Source organism: Podarcis cretensis, assembly GCF_951804945.1.
Source record: "Podarcis cretensis genome assembly, chromosome: 2".
In the NCBI taxonomy this organism is placed as follows: domain Eukaryota; kingdom Metazoa; phylum Chordata; class Lepidosauria; order Squamata; family Lacertidae; genus Podarcis; species Podarcis cretensis.
In genome coordinates, this window is record NC_137171.1 from 69,332,397 (window position 1) to 69,354,960 (window position 22,564).

The 22,564-nt window shown below is 50.1% G+C and overlaps 1 protein-coding gene across 2 annotated transcripts in view; it reads left to right on the top strand.

Annotated features, from left to right (window-relative positions):
• The first annotated feature begins 12,076 nt into the window (after positions 1-12,076).
• The window catches only part of UNC5A (unc-5 netrin receptor A), an 86,008-nt gene continuing 75,520 nt past the window's right edge, over positions 12,077-22,564 (top strand). Inside the window, exon 1 of one of the 2 annotated variants that reach the window (XM_079967121.1) lies at positions 12,077-12,558. In XM_079967121.1, the coding sequence (XP_079823247.1) occupies positions 12,456-12,558 (103 nt within the window). In that variant the 5' untranslated portion in view covers positions 12,077-12,455. The remainder of the gene's footprint in view (positions 12,559-22,564) is intronic. The other variant, XM_079967123.1, reaches the window with a different exon arrangement.

Genomic DNA, 22,564 nt, shown 5'->3' on the forward strand with positions numbered 1-22,564 from the left:
GCCTGGGCAGCCTGTATGGAGGGAGGTCCTGGGCTGCCCAGATGCGTTGCTGATGTGGTCCAAAGGAAAGCAGAGCAATACATTTGGCACCACTTGGCTGCAGGAGTTGCTGGAAGGAGGCATACAAGGCGCCTCCCACTATCTTATGGACTCCACTCCTTCACTTTTTCTTCTCCCAAAGATGTCCTGCAGGCGGTGAAGGTTCAGGGCCAGAGTTTTCCTTCTAGATGAGCTCCCTTCCTAGGTGGATGAGCCCCATCTGCAGAAACGGCCTTCTTGACCATTGGACCCACTATTGGTCTTGTCCTCTCAATCCACTGGAGCCTGCCTTCGCATGCAGGGAAAGGGTTTGAGACCCATCGGCTACCCTTGCCAGCCAGTCGAAGTTGTTCCCAGGGGGTGTGGCTGCTGTCGCATGCTGACAGTTTCAAGAAGCCACAGGTGGGTACCAAAGGTGGACAAGCTACTTCAGAAGGAGCATGACATGTCCCCCACCAGAGGTACTACCCCTGAGCTAGCACCCCATACACCCTGATTTAAATATACCCTTCTGTTTTCATGGGAAATAGCTGTGTGTGTGCAAAGGGGGTGTGAGTGTCGGGGGCGGGGCAGGTCCAGCCCCTACCAGTATGGCCCAATTCTGGCATGATGCCTCTGGCAACTTTCCACTGGGGTTGTGTGTGTGTGTGTGTGTGTGTGTGTGTGTGTGGAATCTGGCCCTTAGCCTGAAAAAGCTTCCCGCCCCAGCTGCATTTGCTAATCCTCAACAAAACCAGCTGGTTTTGCCCTGCAGTGTTTTGAGAGGAGCTGCCTCTGGGACAAACCGCTTTGGAGAAGGAAGAGCTGACAGTGGCTTTCTCCCCCTCCAAGAAGCAGGCAGAGGGAATAACTGCACGAACAAAGCCAGTGGGGAGTAGCTTGGGAGTTTGGTCTTCAAAGCAAGTCAGAGAAGTGTGGTCTTTTCATCTGGAATAGTCGCTGGGCTGCCACCTTTGTCATGAAAGAAGAATCCCATCTCCTCCCCTCAGGTAACTACTATATTCTTTGTCGAGCCTGGAAAAATCATGTGCTGGCTGAAATGGCGTTCGCATTCATTTCCTCTACAACATTGCCATTCCCTTCCTCCCTTATTCAACTGTTTCCCCTATTGATTTAATTTTTTATTATTGCAACTTGCACTCTGCCTTTTTTCCTTTTTTACAAGGAGCTCTGGCTGGTGAATATGGAGCTTTATCCTCACAACAAGCCTGTGAGGTAGGTTAAGCTGAGAAGTGCTGACTAGTCAATCAGAGTGCTTTACAACTGAGCAGGAATTTGAACCTCCCTGGACCACATCGAGCATGTTTAGCTGTCCATTTGGCTTACCGTCATTGGATGTGAAATGCTGAGTGGGAACTGAGGTACACCAGTAAATGCAGGAGAAGTTGACTTTAAGGAGACATATCAGTCGTTTTCTAATTCTTCTTAAGCCCCCTGAAGGGCTCTGGACTTACAGGCAGACAGGCGGACAGACAGACAGACAGACAGACAGACAGACAGACAGGAGATATGATAGCCACCTTCAAACATCTCAAGGACTGTCACATGGAGGTGGAGCAAGCTTGCTTTCTCCTGTTCTTAAGGGTAGGACCTGAAGCAATGGCTCCAAGTTACAAGAAAGGAGATTCCGACTAAACACCAGGAAGAACTTTATGATGGTAAGACCTGTTCGACAGACTCCCATGAGACGCGGTGAACTCTTCTTCCTTGGAGGTTTTAAAGCAGAGGTTGGATGGTCATCTGTCATGTATGATTTAATTAAGATTCCTGCATCACAGGGGGTGGAGCTATATGACCCTCAGAATCCCTTCCAGCTCTACAGTTCTCTGATTCACGAAGATCAGATGAGGGGGAAAACAAATTTTCAGAGAAGTGTCTATTGAAGATACTAACAATTTCAATATGCAAAGAAGCAAAAACACTTTGTCAATAACTCCACAGTAAGACTGTTCTGGAATCAGGCAGTCTGTGTTTCCCATCGGCATCAGTGGGAGCTTTTCCTCTCAAGGCAAATTGCAGCAACATACCTATGCACATACCCAATCTGGATGGAGGTCCTCTCCTCCCCACATGCTACAGCTCCAGTCCCTTGCAGCTGCTATTTCAGAGAACAAAAACAGGCATGATGGGCCAGCAACATGATTTACATCCTCTCTAGCCTGGCCCTTAGTTTTGCCATTTTCGCTGTGTGCTAAAGCTTTAACACCCAATTGTCTGTGGCTTCAAGCTAAGTCTAGGTTGAAGTTTTAAAAAGAGTTTCCAGCATGAAGCTTGAAACAACTGGGGTCAGGATGCTGAAACTCAAAGGAGAGGATGCGCAGAGGCTTTTTCAAGCTGGTTTTGGATGAGCAGCAGCTAGTCTGACCTGGAGATGGAGTACTAGACAGACCTGTGATGGCACCAGATCCTCAGTGGGAAGGTCTAAGGTCCTCTGCTGGCGATGGAGGGGACCTGTATGGAGCATGTGTTATGATAGGGTGAAGGAAGGCAGCAGCTGGCCCAGGCCTTTTCTCGCCCACTTCAGCTTTTAAAGGCATCGGAGCATCTTGTTAATTGTTCATTTCCTGGAGCTACAAATGAAATTAGCTCTGCAGAGCATGCTAGCACATGGCAAGGAGGAGATCACCTCCCATCACAGACTGCAAGGCCTGCCTTTTCTCCTCCGCTGTCACCTGCTTCTCCTTAACCCTCTCGATTCACTGTTTCCCCCTTTTGCTGGCTTCTTGGCTTCCACCTGGCCCATACTGAACCAACAGTATCACCACTGGTCTTGCTTGCTAGGGATGATGGGAGTTGTAGTCCAAAAATAGCTGGAGACCCAAGTTTGGGAAACCCTGGTCTAGCCCCAACACTTTAACCGCTGTGCCACAGTGGCTCTTTCTCCTACTAACCCACAGTATGAGTTGCTCTCCAGCACTTGTGGTCCTAAGTAGACACTTGCTGCCCCAAATGAGCAAGAGAGAGCTTCACTTGCCCTCCAACACACCAGCAATTCTAGACGGCAAGCAGATTCTCTTGCGCTACCTCAGTCTTAGTTCTGTTTCCCCAGGAATCAGAGAAGCTGTTACATATTGAGTCCTTTTGGATTCAGCTTCTTAGGGCTCAGTTCTCTTGCTTGAGGTTTGAGACTTAATGCTATCATGGAGTCACTGCACCCAGAGTCGGCTGGTCTGCCACACTGCACTTCAAATAGAATTTATAGTGCAACATCAATACGTTTATTAAGGGAAGACATGAGGTAATCTGAGGTGGAAATGAGGTTTGTGCGAAACAAAATGGCTGTGCAGAAATAAAGTGCCAAACAATTTCTAATTTAAGATAGAGATTCCTAATTAATATTAATTTCTCAGAGATGCTCTAAGATTTCCTTGGGCGCCTTCTTGAGTTGGCTGCTGAAAGATCAACTCATACTGCATGCAGTTCAGAGCTTGTTTTTGGTCCTTTGAGGATGCTCCATAAAATTCTTTGTTCTTTGCTAAAATTTGATAGGAAATCCCCCAAAGGGGCTACGTCTTCATTCCATGGTCAACCACATCAGCCAGATGTGGTGAGAAACTGGTTGTACCTTGGAAGCTCTTTGAGAAGAGGAGATGCTCACTGCACGGGACCACGAGCAAGTCCCATGGTCACAGCAGCTGCATCCACACACTCCCATTTGCCGACTGATGGAAGCCCTTAGGGGCCACTGTTGGCCCACAAAGCCACTTGTTGCTGATTCCTACCTTAGACCCTCTATCAAAATCCTTCCTCTTTCCCCCCCACAAGAAATTGACAATCAGAGCCTAGTCTGATGGCATATTAAACCAAACCATTGCCCCCCTTCCTGAAGCTAAGCAGGTCTGAGCCTGGTCAGTGCCTGGATGGGAAGACTGTACACTGCCCTGGGTTCTATGGTGGAATATAAGTGGGATTTAAACATATGGAAATCTCAATAATAAGAGGAACATAACAGAGCTTCTTTCATGGGCACTAAATGAGCTACTATAGCAAGATCAATTTTGTTAATCTGCAACAAAAAAAGGCTTTTATGGGTATGTTTGTAGCAAAAGAAAGAACAACGAAACAGTGGGGTCACTCAGAGGAGAAGATGGTGAAATGCAAACAGGGAACACAGAAAGGGCTGAACTCCTCAGTGCCTTCTTTGCCTCAGTCTTCTCTGATAAAGAAAACAATGCCCGACCTGAAGAATTTGGAGCAAATGATTCAGCAGAGGAAACACAGCCCAGAATAACTAAGGAGATAGTACAAGAATACTTGGCTAGTTTAGATGTATTCAAGTCTCCAGGGCCAGATGAACTGCATCCAAGAGTATTAAAAGAACTGGCAGATGTGATCTCAGAACCACTGGCAGTCATCTTTGAGAATTCCTGGAGAACAGGCGAAGTCCCGGCAGACTGGAGGAGGGCAAATGTTGTCCCTATTTTCAAAAAGGGGAAAAGAGAGGACCCAAATAATTACTGCCCAGTCAGTCTGACATCAATACCAGGGAAGATTCTGGAGCAGATCATTAAGCAAACAGTCTGTGAGCACCTAGAAAGGAATGCTGTGATCACCAATAGTCAGCATGGATTTCTGAAAAATAAGTCATGCCAGACTAACCTGATCTCGTTTTTTGACAGAATTACAAGCCTGGTAGATGAAGGGAACGCAGTGGATGTAGCCTACCTTGATTTCAGCAAGGCATTTGACAAGGTGCCCCATGATATTCTTGTAAAGAAGCTGGTAAAATGCGGTCTTGACTATGCTACCACTCAGTGGATTTGTAACTGGCTGACTGACTGAACCCAAAGGGTGCTCATCAATGGTTCCTCTTCATCCTGGAGAAGAGTGACTAGTGGGGTGCCACAGGGTTCTGTCTTATTCAACATCTTTATCAACTACTTGGATGATGGACTCAAGGGCATCCTGATCAAATTTGCAGATGACACCAAACTGGGAGGGGTGGCTAACACCCCAGAGGAGAGGATCACACTTCAAAACGACCTTGACAGATTAGAGAACTGGGCCAAAACAAACAAGATGAATTTTAACAGGGAGAAATGTAAAGTATTGCACTTGGGCAAAAAAAATGAGAGGCACAAATACAAGATGGGGGACACCTGGCTTGAGAGCAGTACATGTGAAAAGGATCTAGGAGTCTTGGTTGACCACAAACTTGACATGAGCCAACAGTGTGACGCGGCAGCTAAAAAAGCCAATGCAATTCTGGGCTGCATCAAATGGAGTATAGCATCTAGATCAAGGGAAGTAATAGTGCCACTGTATTCTGCTAACAGGGACGCAGGTGGCGCTGTGGGTTAAAGCCTCAGCGCCTAGGACTTGCCGATCGAAAGGTCGGCGGTTTGAATCCCTGCGGCGGGGTGCGCTCCTGCTGCTCGGTCCCAGCGCCTGCCAACCTAGCAGTTTGAAAGCACCTCCAGGTGCAAGTAGATAAATAGGGACCGCTTACCAGCGGGAAGGTAAACGGCGTTTCCGTGTGCGGCTCTGGCTCGCCAGAGCAGCGATGTCACGCTGGCCACGTGACCCGGAAGTGTCTCAGGACAGCGCTGGCCCCTGGCCTCTTAAGTGAGATGGGCGCACAACCCCAGAGTCTGTCAAGACTGGCCCATACAGGCAGGGGTACCTTTACCTTTACCTTTATTCTGCTCTGGTCAGACCTCACCTGGAGTACTGTGTCCAGTTCTGGGCACCACAGTTCAAGAAGGACACTGACAAACTGGAACGTGTCCAGAGGAGGGCAACCAAAATGGTCAAAGGCCTGGAAACGATGCCTTATGAGGAACGGCTAAGGGAGCTGGGCATGTTTAGCCTGGAGAAGAGGAGGTTAAGGGGTGATATGATAGCCATGTTCAAATATATAAAAGGATGTCACATAGAGGAGGGAGAAAGGTTGTTTTCTGCTGCTCCAGAGAAGCGGACACGGAGCAATGGATCCAAACTACAAGAAAGAACATTCCACCTAAACATTAGGAAGAACTTCCTGACAGTAAGAGCTGTTCGACAGTGGAATTTGCTGCCAAGGAGTGTGGTGGAGTCTCCTTCTTTGGAGGTCTTTAAGCAGAGGCTTGACAACCACATGTCAGGAGTGCTCTGATGGTGTTTCCTGCTTGGCAGGGGGTTGGACTCGATGGCCCTTGTGGTCTCTTCCAACTCTATGATTCTATGATCCTATTCTATGATTCTATAAAGAAAAACGTAAAAACTCCAGTTTCCAAAGAGCCAGGCTGATACACCTCCCCTGCGGTGCATTGTGAAAACCCGTTAAAGTTTTTGACTGTGAGCTGTCAGTTGAATTGCCTGCACCTATACCACCCTGGAATATTATGTTGTTATCAGAGTTTTGAGTCTGTTTTTATTTTTGTGATTCTGTTTCATTATTGACTCTACTGTATATGGTGATGGAGGGGTGATATACTTGTAGCTTTCATTGTTATAAACTACTTTGGATGGGCTTGCCTGGAAAAGTGGCATATAACTATTTTAAAAGAAAATATATTTTGAAAGAAGAAGGGGAGAAAGAGGGAGAGAGAGGGAGAGAGAGAGAATGAGGCTATAAGTTAATGGGGGTGATTAATAAGCACTAACTTGCATATGACATCTTGGGATAGCTCAATTGGTACAAGACTCAAGGTTAATCTCAAGGTCATGGGTTTGGGTACCACACTTGGCAAAAAGCTTCCTGCCTCACAGGGGGTTGGACTAGATAACCCTCATGGTCCCTTCCAACTCTACAATTCTATTATTTTGACTGTCAAGTTGTTGTGACGGTATTCTGCACTGAATAAGTCCTCTTAACAGAGCTGAGAATGGGAGGCAACATGGAAGTGCCCCTTACATCTGCAGAAGCATTTCTACTGGGTCATCTGTTCTTCTGGTTCCCTCTCTGTTCTGGCAGCCAAGGCCTAAAACACAGCAAGTAGGGGAGAGGATAGTGTCATTGCTAATAGGGCACCTTGACTGCAATGTTAACTGTGTCCAGCAACTGGCTGGGACCACTCTGTACTCCCGGGAAAGAGCTTGCCTAGGCAGCTGCATGACTGATAATAAGCCGAGCCAAGAAGGAGCAAGTGCTGCTGGGAAAGACAAGCCCAGATGTGGCACGAGCATCTCCTTTAGGACTATTTATCGGCTTCATGCAAATAGAAGAGGCTAATGAGTCTCCAACTTCACGCTGCCAAGTGGATGTAAATAAATATCCAAGGGACGGGACTAGTAAGTGGGAGCAAGTATGGCTTTGTCTCATTCTCTCGCTCTCTTGCCAGCCACCAGAGTGTTCCAGAACAGCAGGGACTGTGCCATGGCTGGGGCCTGCCACATTATTTGCAGGAGTTGATTCCTGGCAGGTATATGGCAAGGTCCTTGAGAAAGGCTTGGCAATTGCACATAATGTTGGAGGACAGGAGTGAATGGGCAGAGGAAGGGGGTTCTGGGCATGGCGAACGGACACCCAGAGGGAAGACTCTGCAGGAGTTGTTGGCTAGGGAAACCCTTCTGGGGAAGAAGAGGGACTGTGGATCCATCTGATGGTGTGTAAAGGTGTCATCTCAGTGCCCAGGATTACATGGAGACAAAGTAGCACAGGAGACGCCTATCTCTGCAACCACGTTCTCTGCCAGCGGACCTCATGAAAGCCACTCTTGATCAATTGTGCCCTTGCAGCACACAGTTCCACTTTTTAACTGGTGACATCTGTACTTATTCCAACAGTAGGGATTTGCAAAATTTGGAATATTTTGGCAAAGAGTGGGACAGCAGAAAGGACAAAGCTAGAGGAAGGGTAAACCAGAGAGAGTAAACCGGGCTTAAGGATAAGGGAGTAGGGTTTGATGGGGCAACACAACTAGTTTTTGAGAGCACAGAATCCCCATTTCATTCTGACCGGTGGGAGCCCTGGCCAAGGTTTCGTATATATATATTTAAGGCAGAGCTTTGAAGCAGGCACAGTCACATCAGTTTTCACCCCTTGGGACCAAGGAAAGCTGGAGGCTTGCTCTACCACCCCCATCACACTCCCTTCAGACACACACACCAAGGTTCTCTGGAAGAAGTCAAATTCCATAATATATCTGTGCTACTCAGTGTGGTGTGTGCACATATACGTGATGTGGGAGAAAGTGTTGCAGTCCATAATGGTTGCGCCATGGGTAGGCAAACTAGGGCCCGGGGGGCTGGATCTGGCCCAATTGGCTTTGAAATCTAGCCCATGGACAGATCAGGAATCAGCATGTTTTTACATGAGTAGAATGTGTCCTTTTATTTAAAATGCATCTCTGAGTTACTTGTGGGGGCTGCCTAGTGTTTTTACATGAGTATAATGTGTGCTTTTATTTAAAATGCATCTCTAGGTTATTTGTGGGGCATAGGAATTCATTCATTTCCTCCCCTCAAAATATAGTCCCCCCCCCAAGGTCTGAGGGACAGTGGACCAGCCCCCTGCTGAAAAAGTTTGCTGACCCCTGGGTTGAGCCCACACTCTCTATCCTGGCAGAATAGTTTCAGAGGCCCTGACTTCCTTTTAGCCGTTAAACAGTTCTTATAAGCAACCCCCAGCCTAAGCTAAAAGATGTGTTTCCCTTAACCCTGGCCACTCTCACATGACACCAGGCCTGTTCTGCCCAGTTGCCAGCTCAGCACAACAGTAAATGCCTGCTCCCCAAGTCTCTCTCTCTCTCTCTCTCTCTCTCTCTCTCTCTCTCTCTCTCTCTCTCTTTCTCGTGTGTGTGTCTCATCCTATATTTCCTAAACTGCCTCTAACATTATCAGAATGTGTTTGGGGGGGGGGGTGTTATCTGTCACTCTTGGGGCCATTTGCTGTCACCTTTCACTGACATCAGAAGAGCAGCCAAGTAACCAGAACATGACCACAAGCAGGGATCAGTTGTGCATTCACATTTACTTGATACTGCTCAGTACCTGAAATTCCTCTCCCCGTCAAAACCATTCAGGGGATGATGAACACCTGCTGGCTCATGGCCAGATCTTCCCCTCAGCCTCCCATCAGCTCTGGTCAATCTGTGTTGAAAAGAGGGGGGTGTTTCTATGGAAACCCCAGTGCTGGGCAGTGATGTCACTACCAAGGCAGTGCCTCATGCAAGGGGGGGGGCTGTGGCTGCCAGGATGGGCATCCCCTCAGAGAGCATCACCCCCTTTTCCCCTCTGACATTTAAAGTGTGCCTGTGTTGCTGCATGCTCTTTGTAGGATGCTGAGACCTGTGGTGGCAGAGGTCAGGCAGTACTGACAAAGCAGAGCAGGCTCAGGCTGAGATCTGCGGTGGGGAAAGCACCCCCCAGCAAGACTCTGGGGGTAGGGCATGGGCCTGGCAAAAAAGCTATCAAGATAAACACACACACACACACACACACACACACACACACAGCACAAGAGCATTCTGTAGGAGGCTGCAGCAGGAGCAGATTTATTCAAAGTTCTATAACAGACAATTCCATTCAAAAAGCCCAATGCATTCTGGGCCACAGGGGAGTTGTGTGTGTTATGAAAATGCAAGCTTTAAATAACCAGAAGAAGGTTGTGTGTGTGTGTGTGTGTGTGTGTGTGTGTATTTAAAGGTTGTGAACTTCTTAACTTTGGCTAGATCTGCTCCTGCACCTACTTCCAAATTGCTCTTAGGCAGCCCACCCTGCTTGAGGAGCAGTCGAAGGGTGAGAAATTGGGGTGGGGAAGGGGTTACCCTCAGCCATGTGTTTTGCTTATTCCTTGGAGTGATGGGATGACTGTAATACTGGCAGCAATGCCTGGCTGGCACTTGGTGCTGCAGAGAAGCTAACTGTGGCCAGCAGTTTCCCTCTCCACAAAGTCAGGGTAAAAGATGGAAGCCCTTATGCAGCTGCCAAAGAAATTCCCGGAGGCTGGATTTGGCCCCACTTCCCAGCGCCCACAAGACACACAGCAGTGCGTGTCTTGCAGATGAGGGATGGGAGACTCAGGCACAAAGCTCACTCGTGACCTTGGGCCAGTCCTTGCCCCTCAGTCTGCCCTACCTCGCGGGGTTGTTGTGAGGACGGAATGGGGACGGGGAGAACCATGCAAAACACTTTGAGCTTGGAGAAAGTGTGGAACATAACCAAAGGGTGGTATTCAGCTCCGCCCTACTCAGAGTAGACCCATAATGAATCTATGCGAGTTCGGTCCAATTCATTCCAGTGAGACTACTCTGAGTAAAACTTAGTTGCAGAGGCCACCCTAAATAAACAAAGCGTAAGGGGGAGGCTCCCGCGTCCTGCCCTCCTAGTACCATGTGGCGAGCGTGGGACCTGGTGTGTTGAGCTACGAGCCCCTCTCTATACAAAGAGGCAGCGCTGCCTGTGAGGGTTGTCGCCCTTGCATCGCGCGCGCGAGAGAGTGCCCGGGGTCTGCTCCTGTTCCGTTTGGTCTTTCTGTGCGAATTGTCTGTTGTTCTTTGTGTTGCTTTGTCTCTCCGCCTCCCTCCCTCCTTCCCTCCCTCCCGCTCCCCTCCTCCTTCGGCGCGTCTCCGTCCGCCGTGTTCATATCCTGCGTTGTGTTGACATGCGATGTGCATGCATGCATGTGGCTTGCGGTGCAACTCTCCCCGCGATGCCATGTGCCCGCCGCCGGAGTCTGCCCGTATTGCTCCGAGCCTGTTTTGTCCCGTCTTTTGTGTCTCTTCCTGCGAGAGCGGCGTCTCCCTGGGCCTCTCCTAGTGTTGCAAGAGGCGCGGGCTTCTTCCTCGCCAGCCCCCTCGCCCGACCCTGGCGCCCTCCTTCCCCGCCCCCTCGCCGGGCAGGGTTGCCCCGCGGGCTCCTTCACACCCTGCGCCCTGCCTTCTTCCGCCCGCCCGCCCGCCTCTGCTCCCCGCCCTGCTGCGGCAGAGACGGCACCGGGAGAGCGCGGGGGTCCCAGGCAGCTCCTCAGGGGACGTTTGTCCAGAACATAAATGCCGGTGATTGGCAGTCCCTGCTCCAGACAAGCCCAGGACTGGAGTCCGGACCAGGCGGCAGCCGGACGGGACTCTCTGGACCCCTTGGGAATGACGCCTTGCGCCCTCAGAGACGCTGGGGCCGCGGGGGGGGGGAGCGGGGGACTGGAGCCCTTTATGAGGGGAAGGGTCCACTCTCCTGGAGCTGGGGGGGGGGGGAGAGCTTCTTCCTCCCTCCCTCCTCCCTCAGCCCTTCTCCCGCTCTTTCCCTTCTTCTGCGATGTGTGAATGCTGCTCGCTCGCCTCTCAGGAGTGCTGGGGAGGTGTGATGATGTCTCCCAGAAACAGCAGAGATGGCTAAGGGGGCGGCGGCGGCGGCGGCGGCAGCGGGATCGCTGCGAGGGGGGGGGGCTGAGAGACCTTTGGCCCCGACCTGTGTGAAGAGGGGGCTGGGGGGCAGGCTGGCCGTCGGCTGGGGGCTTCCTTCGAGGAAGCCTGCTCGCCTCGCGCTGCTGCTGCTGCTGCCGCCTGTTGCTCCTCCGGGGGCGGGGAGGGAAGCCTCGGGCCCGCGGGGAGGGAAAGTGCTGTGAGGCCGGCCAGTCGAGAGGATTCAGCCTCCTGCCCCCCCCCCCCGCCGTCCCTACCACGCCATATCAAAAGAATAGACTAGCAAGCGCCGGGCTCCGTTGGCCCCCGAGCCCACCTCCCTCTCCGAGCCGGCGGCGGGCTTTCCCTCCCTCCCTCCTTCCCTCCCTCGCCGGCGTTGCCGAGCGAGCCCGGCGCGGGAGGTAGGTGTGCTGGGCTCCGCCTGGCGGCTGCGGCTCCCTCTCCCTCCCAGAGGAGGGCTTGTTTGCGTCTCCGGAGCTTGTCAGTCTGGAACCAGCTGTTGCTCCGTCCCTTCCCGTGGCGGAATCCAGTCCGGGTTTTGCAGCCCCTCGCTGGCTCTTTCTTCTTTCTCTTCTGCATTGCCGCGGACAAGGTGCTTGCAGCCAGCCCGGCGCTGCCTGGCAGTGAGTGGCAACGAGGGTGAGACAGGCAGAGAGAGAGAGAGGCAGAGAGAGATTGGCATACGCGCAGAGAGAGAGAGAGAGAGAGGCGCGCACACATACACACACACACACACACGCAAGACGCACCGTCGCGCCGCCGCGACCGGCCGGCGAGGGGGTCTCTGCGGCTGCCCGGCACGGAGCTCCAGTGCTGGCTGCCGGATCGAGCCCCCTTCTCCTGCCGCCGCCCCCTGCCAGCTGCCCCTCGAAGCCCTGGCGGCGGGTCCGTCCGGCCATGAGCAGCAGATGGAGCGCGCAGGGAGCCCGCGGCAGGCTGGGGTGCTAAGTGCCCCCGAGGTACCTTGAGGAGTTGTTGCGGCGGCGGCGGCGGCGGCGGCGCGGAGCAGACTCCAGCTGGGACCCCCCCCCCTCCAGTGCTCCCTGGGCCGTCCCCATCCTCTCCTCCTCCTCCTCTCTCCCTGGGCCGGATCCTGCCCCGTCCTCACACGACGATCCTCTCTCCTGCCGAAGGATGGCTTTATGGCAGCAGCTGGGAGCCGGTGCCCGCCTGGGCACAAGGCTATGGCATGTCCTGCTGGCTGGCACGATCCTCACTAGCCACATTCATCCCAACGGTGAGTCAGAGCGCTCTTTACGCGCGGTGGCGTTGGTCTGGTTGGAGCAGCGTGAGCGGCTCTCGCGCTCTGCTCGGGTGCCTTCCTTGACGGGTGGCAGCCTCGGGGACGGCGGGGGGGGGGTGGGGTGGCGGCGGCGTGAGGGGGCGGCTGGAGCGGAAGATGCATCTGAGTTCGGTTCGACGGGGAGTACGGTGGGCACTGGCGGTGGATGCGGCGCCGTGGCTTCAGCCAAGGGGGCACTGGAGCCGCCAGGTGGCATCGTCGTAGGAGTGGGCACGAGGTGTGTGTTATGGGAGCCAGGGGCTCGGCAAGCGGGAGTGGGCGCGGGTCGTCGAGGTGCGCGGGAACCCTGGACTCGACAGGGAGCCACTCGGCATCACCAAGTGTAATCACAAACTTTCCAGGCCGACTGCACCCCCTGCTCTGTCTAATGCAGCCATTGGGCTTGGTGCCATGTGCAACGCTGCCTCCGCCACCCGCTGCCCTGGCACTGCCAAAGTGTGTCTTGTGTCTGCAGCAGAAGGACCCTCTTTTCCGGGGCTCTGTCCTGATCTCTCAATGCTTGCATTTCTGCCCATTGCTCCTGCCCTTTGATTGAGTTAAAACAAGAGCTGGGGAGCGTGGGGGTGTCTGGCTGCATCTCTGCCCCCTCCCCACCCACCTCTTGCCAATCCTCTTGGCTTCAGTGGAGCTCACAGTCTTATTTGTCTTGCTTCTCAGATCTGGCACGCAGCTCTTTTTTTTACAAGGTGACCGAAAGGGTTTTATCAGAAGGATTTGAAACAGAGACTGCTTGACTGCTCTGGCCTCAGCAGGATAACTGGGACCTCTCTGTACAGGAGGAATGCTGGAAGTGGGACTTCCAACAACTACGGGGGCAGTTGTGCCTAGAGGTTGGCAGGGGAAGTTTGTGGTTGGGGTAAGGGGAGAAGATTATAGTACATATATTTAACCTGAAAAGCCCTGGGTCTGTGATGGGAACCCCAAGCTGAGGATTTGACAAAAGGCATGGGGCCTAGTGGTGCATCTGCGTTCAGTTTGCCCTGTGCCAAAGAGAGGAATATTGATGTGGGAAGGGGTGTGTGTGTGTGTGTGTTATTAGGATGACAGAGGATGTCTTCAGAGGGTTGGCTAATTGTTTCACATTCCTCTCCAACAAAGACACCCACCTGCTCACCCAGAGTTCACTGTCCGGCTGGGCTCAGAGGCAGTTAGTTTCCTGATCAGAGCAGCAACCAAGGCTTGAACAAAAAACAACAACAGTGCATGAGGCCTGGCAGGGCTTTGATTCTCAAACTAAACTGTGGCGAACTGAGGCCCAGAGCCTTAGGGACATTGCCAAGGTCAGCCAGCAGGTCAGTAGCAGAGCATGGAACAGCCATTCTCATTCCTACCACCCTCCTTCTCTAAGCAGGGTCTCGGGGAAGCTAACCTGGCATGCACAGGTGTGTCTCTGGAATTGCTTCTGGTGTCTCATCAGCAGAAGGATTTCCAAGCTACAACCCCAGCCACTCCGTCATAATGCACCAAAGATACACACACATGCACTCATGGACGCACGCTTTTCAGGATCTCTTGAGGATTAGAAGGGTCCTTTGCAAATTGTTTGCAGCTCCCACCGACCCCATACAGCAAGAGCTTTGAACATATGCTAGGCACTCATGTGCACGCACGACAAGCACAGACACAGACACATTCACAAATGCAAAAGATAATGTGCACATACACACACACACACACACACACACACACACAGAGGGTGATTGCATTGTCAGCAAACAACCACACAGTCACACAACTGCACACATGTTATGCTGCCTTTGATCATAACAACTCCTCTCTAGGCAACACGCCTCCTGGCCGCACACTTGTATGTCACAGAGCCCTTCAGTTACGCACCTAGCCAGAACACCTGGCAATGAGAAATACATGCCCTCTACAGAGCAGCCACTACCAACTGCACAAACAAGCTGCCTATTGTAGAGCTGCACAGTGATTCTTTGAAAACCCACACATGCCACAGGCTGCTTTGAAGGATGAGGACCTGGACCTGGCAGCAGAGAGGAGCATGAGTGGATACTGTTTTGTCTTTTCACTCCGCTCTTCCCACTGATCTCATTGCCAGCCTGTAGGGAGACAGCCAACTTTCAAGCCAAGCAGGGGGTAAGTCTTCCCGTCTAGAGGCACAGTCACAAAAGGGGCCCACATAGAGGGGGTCCTCTTCCCTGCTGAAGATGGTGGGCGTTCCACCTGCCTGGAGGCTGTGGCTCATCCTGGCAGCATAGGAAGCCTTTTGCCTATGGATGAGGGCAATTTGACCCCTTTGCACAGAGCGGGCAGGCAATTCCAGAATGCAGTCAGTTTGTTCTGTGCTCTTCCAAATCTACAAGAGCCCAAGCCAAATGCATCACCCCACATGCCCCAAGTTATTGTGCTGTTCTGAGGACTCAGGGAGCCACGGCGGTATCAGCTGTAGCCAGGCACAGTGTCAGAGCTGAAACAAGCATTGAAAAACTGCTGGACTAATTGCCTCTCCTCCCTACCAATGCTCCATAATCCTGACTTTCTCAGCCTGCTCCCTTAGGATCACACAACTACCTTTTCATCTCAGATTGTCTTTGTCCCTTAGCTCTCTTTTTGCTCCCATGCATTTCCCCCAAAGTCATGTCTCTTGGTTTTCCTCACTGGCTTCTTAAGACGAATGGCCCTCAGTTCAGCTCTATGATCCTCCACTGCCTTGATGCCAATTTCCCTCCACAGTTCTGTTTGTGGGGAGTGAGCAAGGAGATCATATGGGGAGAGGTGATCCAATCACTATCAACACGTAATACAATATCACCCCATCTTATACTGCTAGCCTATGGTTGGGTGCATTCCCTGCACAGCACCGAAGTGGATTAAAATCTTTTCCTCCATTTCATTTCCTCCAGAACATGGAAGGGGTCCACCCATTGACTCTCTTGGGCTGCCCTGATAGCTTGATGGTTTGGTTAAAATAAAAAGTAGTATGGGGTAACTGATCTCTATTGAAACTGATCTTGTGACCCCAGCATGTGCTCCAATGGAGGGTTGATTGGAAAACTCACAGTGGACTAAGATGTCAGAAATCAACAGCTGTGGATGAAGGATGCCTCTGAGCTGTGCCTGGGGTGGGACATAAGGGGCCAGTGCATGTAAGTGGGAGGGATCTGAAGCCTGCATTTCAGTTGGTGTATTACTGGACTGCCTGTCCATTAGGCAGCCAGGTCTGTGATTTGCCCTGCCTATATGCCAGTGGTGAGATAAGACAAGGCATCATCTGTTTATTTTCACAACTTCATGGTGCCCCCAGAGTGCTCCTTGCCTAAGTTAAGCTACAAGTTAAGGAAGCATACAACCCCACTTCCTTTTGATAAGCAAAAGGAAAGGACAGGGTTGTCAGATCAAAATAAAAACAAAGGACACCCTGGAGATGTGCCTTTTGCTCCACAGAGTTATGTGGAGGTGAAATGTTCTTAGATAAAAGGGGTGACCTGTCTGCTTGGTGTTCTTGATTTGCTTGGATGTGAGGTGCAACTCTCTATAAAGCCTGAGATTTGGAACAAGTGAGCTAGTGACAAAAGACAACTCTGGGAGAATCCCATGGCAAATTCATACGCTACCGGGTCTGGCGTGAGAAGGTGTGTTCTCTCATTCAATCACTAGAAGATGCTGTCTTCATAAGGTGCACTCCATGCTGCAATATTTTATTGTCAATATCTCCATGTGGTCATTCTTATGGACATAGGGTGGTCATACTTAGAAGCTGGGTCATGGACCAAGGGCCCTGCTGTACAAGTCCTCAGCAATCAGATGCTACCCCAGCCCAGCCAGAAAACCTCAGAGGCATGCTTTGTAGAAAGAAAGGGGGAGCCCAATAAGATTCCTGATCTATGGACTGGTCTCAGTGCACCAGATGTCCCTCCACAGTCTTTCACATGCTTTATATAAGCACATCTGAACTGCAGTAGTTTGCAGGATTTCCCAACCTGGTGCCCTCCAAGGAGGTCTGGGTTGGACCATGGCTCTTGCTATCCTTGACCATTGGTTGAGCCAGCAAAGAATTATGGGAGTTGATACTCAAACATTTGGAGGGAACCAGATTGTGGATGCCAGAGCTGTTGTGCCCATGAATACCAGTTGCTGGCAACTGCAGGTGGGCAGAGTGCTGTTGTGCTCAAGTTCAGCTTTCAGGCTTCACCATCTGGTTGGCCATTGTGAGAACAGGATTTTGGACTAGTTGGCCCCTTTGGCTTGATCCAGCAGGGCTCTCTTCTTATGTGGAAGGCAGGGGCTTCAGGTGTGGCACAGTATATTCATTTTCTCCATGCCACAGAAACAGAGGCAAGCTCCAGAAGGGCTGATTGCAGCCAAGAGCCATTTCTAACCACTATGGTGGTTTCCACAGTTTTGGAAGCCTTGGTTTTGATAATGTCAGTATGGCTTAGGTAGGATGGGGCAGCTATTGCAACGTGAGAATTGTCAAATTTGCACCTTTCTGGAGCAGGAGGTCGGTAGCAGTCCAAAACCAGGGTGGGCTTTGAGAAGCCTTTCCTAGGCTGACTCCCTCTAATTGTCTAGATGAACCTCTATGGGTTTTTGTCACCTCCACCCCTTCTTCCAGCAGTCTTGGTGGATCACCAGCATATAACCTTTCTGCCCCCACAGCTCCAAATCAAAACCAGCCAGCCTACTCAGACTGACAGCTGAATGTCACCTTTCCCAGAGATGGAACTTGGTTGAGAGTTCTATATGAGTCTCTCTGAGAAATACATATAAAGATAATTTAGGGGAGCTGTCATAAAGTAACACATTTTTATTCCCAATTAATCACTTTCACCAGTGTGGATTAGCATCACCACTCTAGCTTTTAATGCAGACGTGAGGAAACGACCTCTGTCCAATGGCCACATTCCTTCCAAAGGGCCACATGCCGGTGATGGGCAGGGCCAGGGGCAAAAGTGGGAGGAGCAAGGGATGTAAATTTTGCCTTTGCAGACCTGGACAATTTCTAAATACACTCACACACCCAGGCACCCAAGAGGCATGATCAAAGCTCAAGGACACATTCCAGCCAGGCAAAAACATTCAAGGAGGGTGTGGAGCAGGGGAGAATCCTGAGGGCCATATAGAGGGGTTTGAAGGGCCTGGGGTTGCCCACCTCTGTTTTATTGTGTGTTCTCAAGATTACTTAATGTGTATTTAGTCATCCTTTTGCTTGCGTAATTGCAGAAGCTAAAGCATAGTAAGTTGATGGACTCCCACCTCCTACTCATTCAGTGCATCTTCTGGGGAGGGTACTCCCAATTCTGTGCTAATCTGTGTTTTTTATTCTGGGTTAATTAACACAGAGTGTTCCTTTATAATCCTCAACAGGTAGTACAATCACCTTTCCATTCTTGGAACACTCTTTGGAAGAGAAAAGAGGGGTGGTCCACCTTTTTGCTAGTCTTCAAGCATTCTGGTTATAGAGTGGTTTTTCATGCGTTTTAAAGTGTGTGGAAGGTTAGCCTTATATTATCTTGTAAACAACCCCTTAAATAAGCAGGGGTCATTGCAGCAGGAATGGGAAGATGGTGACGTTACCTTTGTGTGAATCGTGAAGACGAACATTGCTAAAACCTGCATCCTGAGCCCTGCTTATATTGCAGTTTTTAATTTTTTAAAAAAAACGTGTCAGTAAAAATGTGTTCATAAATCAGAAGAAGTAGGGAGAAGCTGTAAGAATAACTGGAGGGCAGGGAGCCCTGCCTTACCAAAGCAGTTCGATCTGTTTAGTCTCTCCAAGAGAAGGGAAAGGGTGACTTGATCACAATCTCTAAGTACCTACATGGTACGGAAGGAGATTTCTGACGGCAGGCGGCTCTTTAATGCAGCAGACAAAGGCAGAATGAGAGCCCCCGGCTGAAAGCTGAAGGCAGACAAATTCAGACAAGAAATTAGGTGCAGATAAGCTGCACCCTCTTAGCATGGGGAAGAAAGAAAGTAACCACTGGAACAATCTAGCTAGGGAATTGCCAGACTCGCCTTGCTGCTACTGCTTTTTTTGGGGGGGGGGGCGCCCTCCTTCACAATAGCCCCTTACGGCAGAACGAGGTATGTGCAAGATCTTTCATTATCTCTGCGTTCCAAGCAATGTGAACACCAAACGCTTCCTGGTGACTTTGGGATGACATCAGCTGGGCAACTTGCACTCAGCTGTCCCATTTTGTTTCTTGCCAGCTCACGCTGGGGTCAGGTGCGTTCAGCTCCTTCCTTCAATACTGCAGGAGAAGGAGATGTGAGGGGCACTTTCTTCTTTTCTTGAACCAGAGAGGCGTTCGTGTGAAGTGAGGCTAAATGCCACCCAACCTTTCCAGGAGCTATATGCCAAAGTCCCTTTGAATGTTTGGGTAAGAATCTCTGGCCCAGCAGGTGCAGAAACTCACAACGGACACTTCCAGTGTTCTGATATTGGGGTCAGAGCTCAGTGATAAAGCTTTGCATACAAAAAGCCCTGGGTTCAATCCCCGGTGTCTTCATGTAGGACTAGGAAAGACTCTGGAAAGCCACTTCCATTCAGGGTTTTCACAATACTGAGATAGCTGGAGCAATTGTGTGGCTTGGAATAAGGCAGCTTCTAAGCTTATACCTATGTCCCTACAGTTTTCTCTTCTACAGTTCCTGGGTTTGAGATCGAACGACTTTCATCCTACCTGCAGTTCCTTGAGAATGCTCAGAGGAGGAGCTTCAAGTCTTTTTTGCCTGTTATGTAGTTCTCAGCTCCTGGTGAAAGGAGAGAGAGAAATGCAGGAATTAGTTCTCCATGGTATGGTAGGGGGCCACTGTATGTGTCCGTGTGTGTATGAGAGAGAGAGAAACAACATCACAACTACATGGACAGGACCAGTCATGCATCTCTTTCCCATGATACTGAAATTGGCCTGCTACTGGAGTCATAAGCAATGGGAAAAGACCCAAACAATCAGCTCTACCTGCATGCTTTTTCTTGCTGTTGGCATGGCTGGTCCACCCACGAGGCAAAATGAGACAACTGCCCCAGATGGCAGGATCCACAGGGGCAGGAGATCCAGCCTCCAAGGAATGCATGTTGATTGATTGACCCATGACAGTAGGAACACTGGAACCCCAATAGATCAGACCACTATTGTCCATACCAAGGATGGCCACATTGGCTTTCCCAAAATTGTTGTTGGACTACTCTTATAATCTTCAAGTATTGGTCATGCTGGCTGGGGCTTATGGGAGTTGGGAATCCAAAAATATCTGGAGCGTTATAGTCTCCACCCTTGGTCTACCCTGACTGGCAGGAGATCTTCAGTGTTTCAGGCAGCTATATCTGGAGAGACTGCAAACTGAACTTATGCAAGGGCTTTGTTTTTGCACACCAGGTTTTCCTTGTCCAAGTAGATAGAGGAAAACAACATTGAATGAACAATCCCTGCAACAACTGCAGACACTCGTGTTAATATAATCACACCAATATAAGAATAACAGAGATTCTGAAGTGCATCCAGATATGAGAATTTTGCCAGTGGTGTGACCCTCAGTCCCTGACAGCATCTGCTAGTATCTCCATTAAAGATTCCTCCTATTCAGGCCTTTCTTGTACTGCCACCCCAGGTCTGACCCCCACCCAGGGTTGTTCTGATTCTGCACCCCTCCAATAGCCTACTAATTAATTATCCATAGTTGTAGCTCCCCCACTTCCGCTGTACTCGAACTGAGCTTCAAATGTGACCACAAGAGCATAAGCAAAGACCCACTGTCCCTAACGCTGGAAACTCAAATGACCTTTGGATGATCATGAGCAGGTCATGATGAAGATTTGTTTGTCCCCAGCATGTGTTAATTAGAAGTAAACTGTTCCTGAATATAGAATTCCTTTATTCATTCTCATGGCTAAGACACATTGATCAAACTATCCACCATTAATTTGACTGATCCTCATGGCCTCCACCACATCTTGTGGCAATAAATTCCACATGCTAATGATGTACTGCATGGCTATATTCTTAAGTATCCTGAGTCTGCTGCCAATCAATTTTTATTTGGATGATCCAGAGGTCCAGTATTTTGAGAGAGAAATCTCTCTATTCATCCTATTCACGCCATTCAAAAATTTATAAACCTCTATTATGTTCTTTCTAAGTCATCATTTTTCCTAAACTAAGAAGCATCTCTCTTTTTAGCATTTCCTTTTAGGGAAGATTCTCCAACTTCCTGATTTGTTCAGTTTACTTTTGCTGCGTCTCCTCCAGCTGTGCTGAGGATGTCCCTCATCAAGTCCTCCCTATTTAGACCAAGTAGGCTGTCAGAAATTAGGGCATGTCCCCCCCCCCTTGTAAGCAAATATTGATTAAGGACTTTTTTCACTCATGACTCAACAGTACATGTATGTTCAGGTACACCGGGGTTTCCCAAACTTGGGTCTCCATCTGTTTTTGGACTACAGTTACCATCATTCCTGACCCCTGGCACTGCTAGCTAGGGATGATGGGAATAAAAGTCCAAAAATAGCTAGAGACCCTAGTTTGGGAAACCATGTTATACACAGACACACAATGTATTCAAATGGGGGAAAGGCTCTTTATGCAAAGTTAATTCTACCTCATACTCCCTCATAAGAGCAGCTCTACTGGATCAAACCAAAGGGCCATCTGGTCCAGCATCCTATCTTCACAGTTGCTGACCTGATGTCTATGGGAAGCCCACAACCAAGACCTTGTACCTACTGATAGCCTCATCCTCCATGAATTTGTCTAAGCCTCTTTTAAAGCCATCCAGGTTGGTGGCTGTCACTGCCTCTTGTGGGAGAAAATTTCCAAGCTTGCCTCTGTGCTGTATGAAGAAGTACCTGTCCTGAACCTTCTAACATAATTGTTTGTATTTGTTTATTGCATTTATATCCCACCTTTTTCTCCAAGGAGATCTAAGCGGCATGCATGTGAGGTAGGTTAGGATGAGAGGCAGTGACTGGCCCAAGGTCACCCAGTGACCTTTAGGGCCAGGTGGGGAATTGAACTCTGGTCTCCAAGATTCTAGTCTGACCCCTCTTAACCACTACACCACACTGGTTCTCCATTAGGGACAGGTTGCCTTATACTGAGTCAGGCAATTAGCTCAGTGTTGTCCACACAGGTTGGCCACAGTTCTCTAGGGTTTCAGATGAGACTTTGTCCTACTGTCCCAGCCCTACCTGAAGATGTCCAGGACCGAATCTGGAGCCTTTGCCATGGGCCAGGAGTCAGCTTTGCCTGCTGAACAGCAGCCTGAAGGGGGAGAAAGGGGAGTGACTCCACCTGCATCTGATCAACCTTCAAGGACTTAAGAGGAGAAGGTACTGATGAGAACAAGCTGGCTTCAGCCTTCTTAAGCAGAGCTTCAAGCAGCAGGTGGATGCTGGTAGCAATGCTAGTAGCTCCTGGCCCTACCTTGCTGTTTCCTGCTTGTTGTGACCCTGGACCCCATGATCAATAGGTTCTCTGACCCCATGGATCACTGTTCATCCAGCTGTAGGACTGGACCTGACTTTGGATGCTGCCTCTGCCTCCAGGCAAGTGCACCTCAGAGACTCTTCTTGTAACAAGACCATGACAACCTTCTGTATGCAATGCAGATTCTCCGTGGTGGAGCAAGGGCCATAACCTAAACATTCAGCTTCACTGATAGCCAGGGTTCTACTATTATGAGAAAAGGTGAAAAGCTGCTCTCTATCTGCTTCTTCCACACCTTGCATAATTTTGTGTGCCTCTATTATGCCTCCCCTCACTTACTTGCTCTCTACTCAAGTTTTGGAACAGAGGCAAATCATTCCACAAATACAAATGGTACTGATCGCTTGGGACTGAACCACCACTTCAGAATGCAGGACAATATTGTGTTTCAGTGCCCCCCCCCCAACATACAATCTCTTCTTGCACATAGAAAATGAGGAACATAAGCACATACAGAAGAGCCCTGCTAATTTAAATGGTGTTCTAAC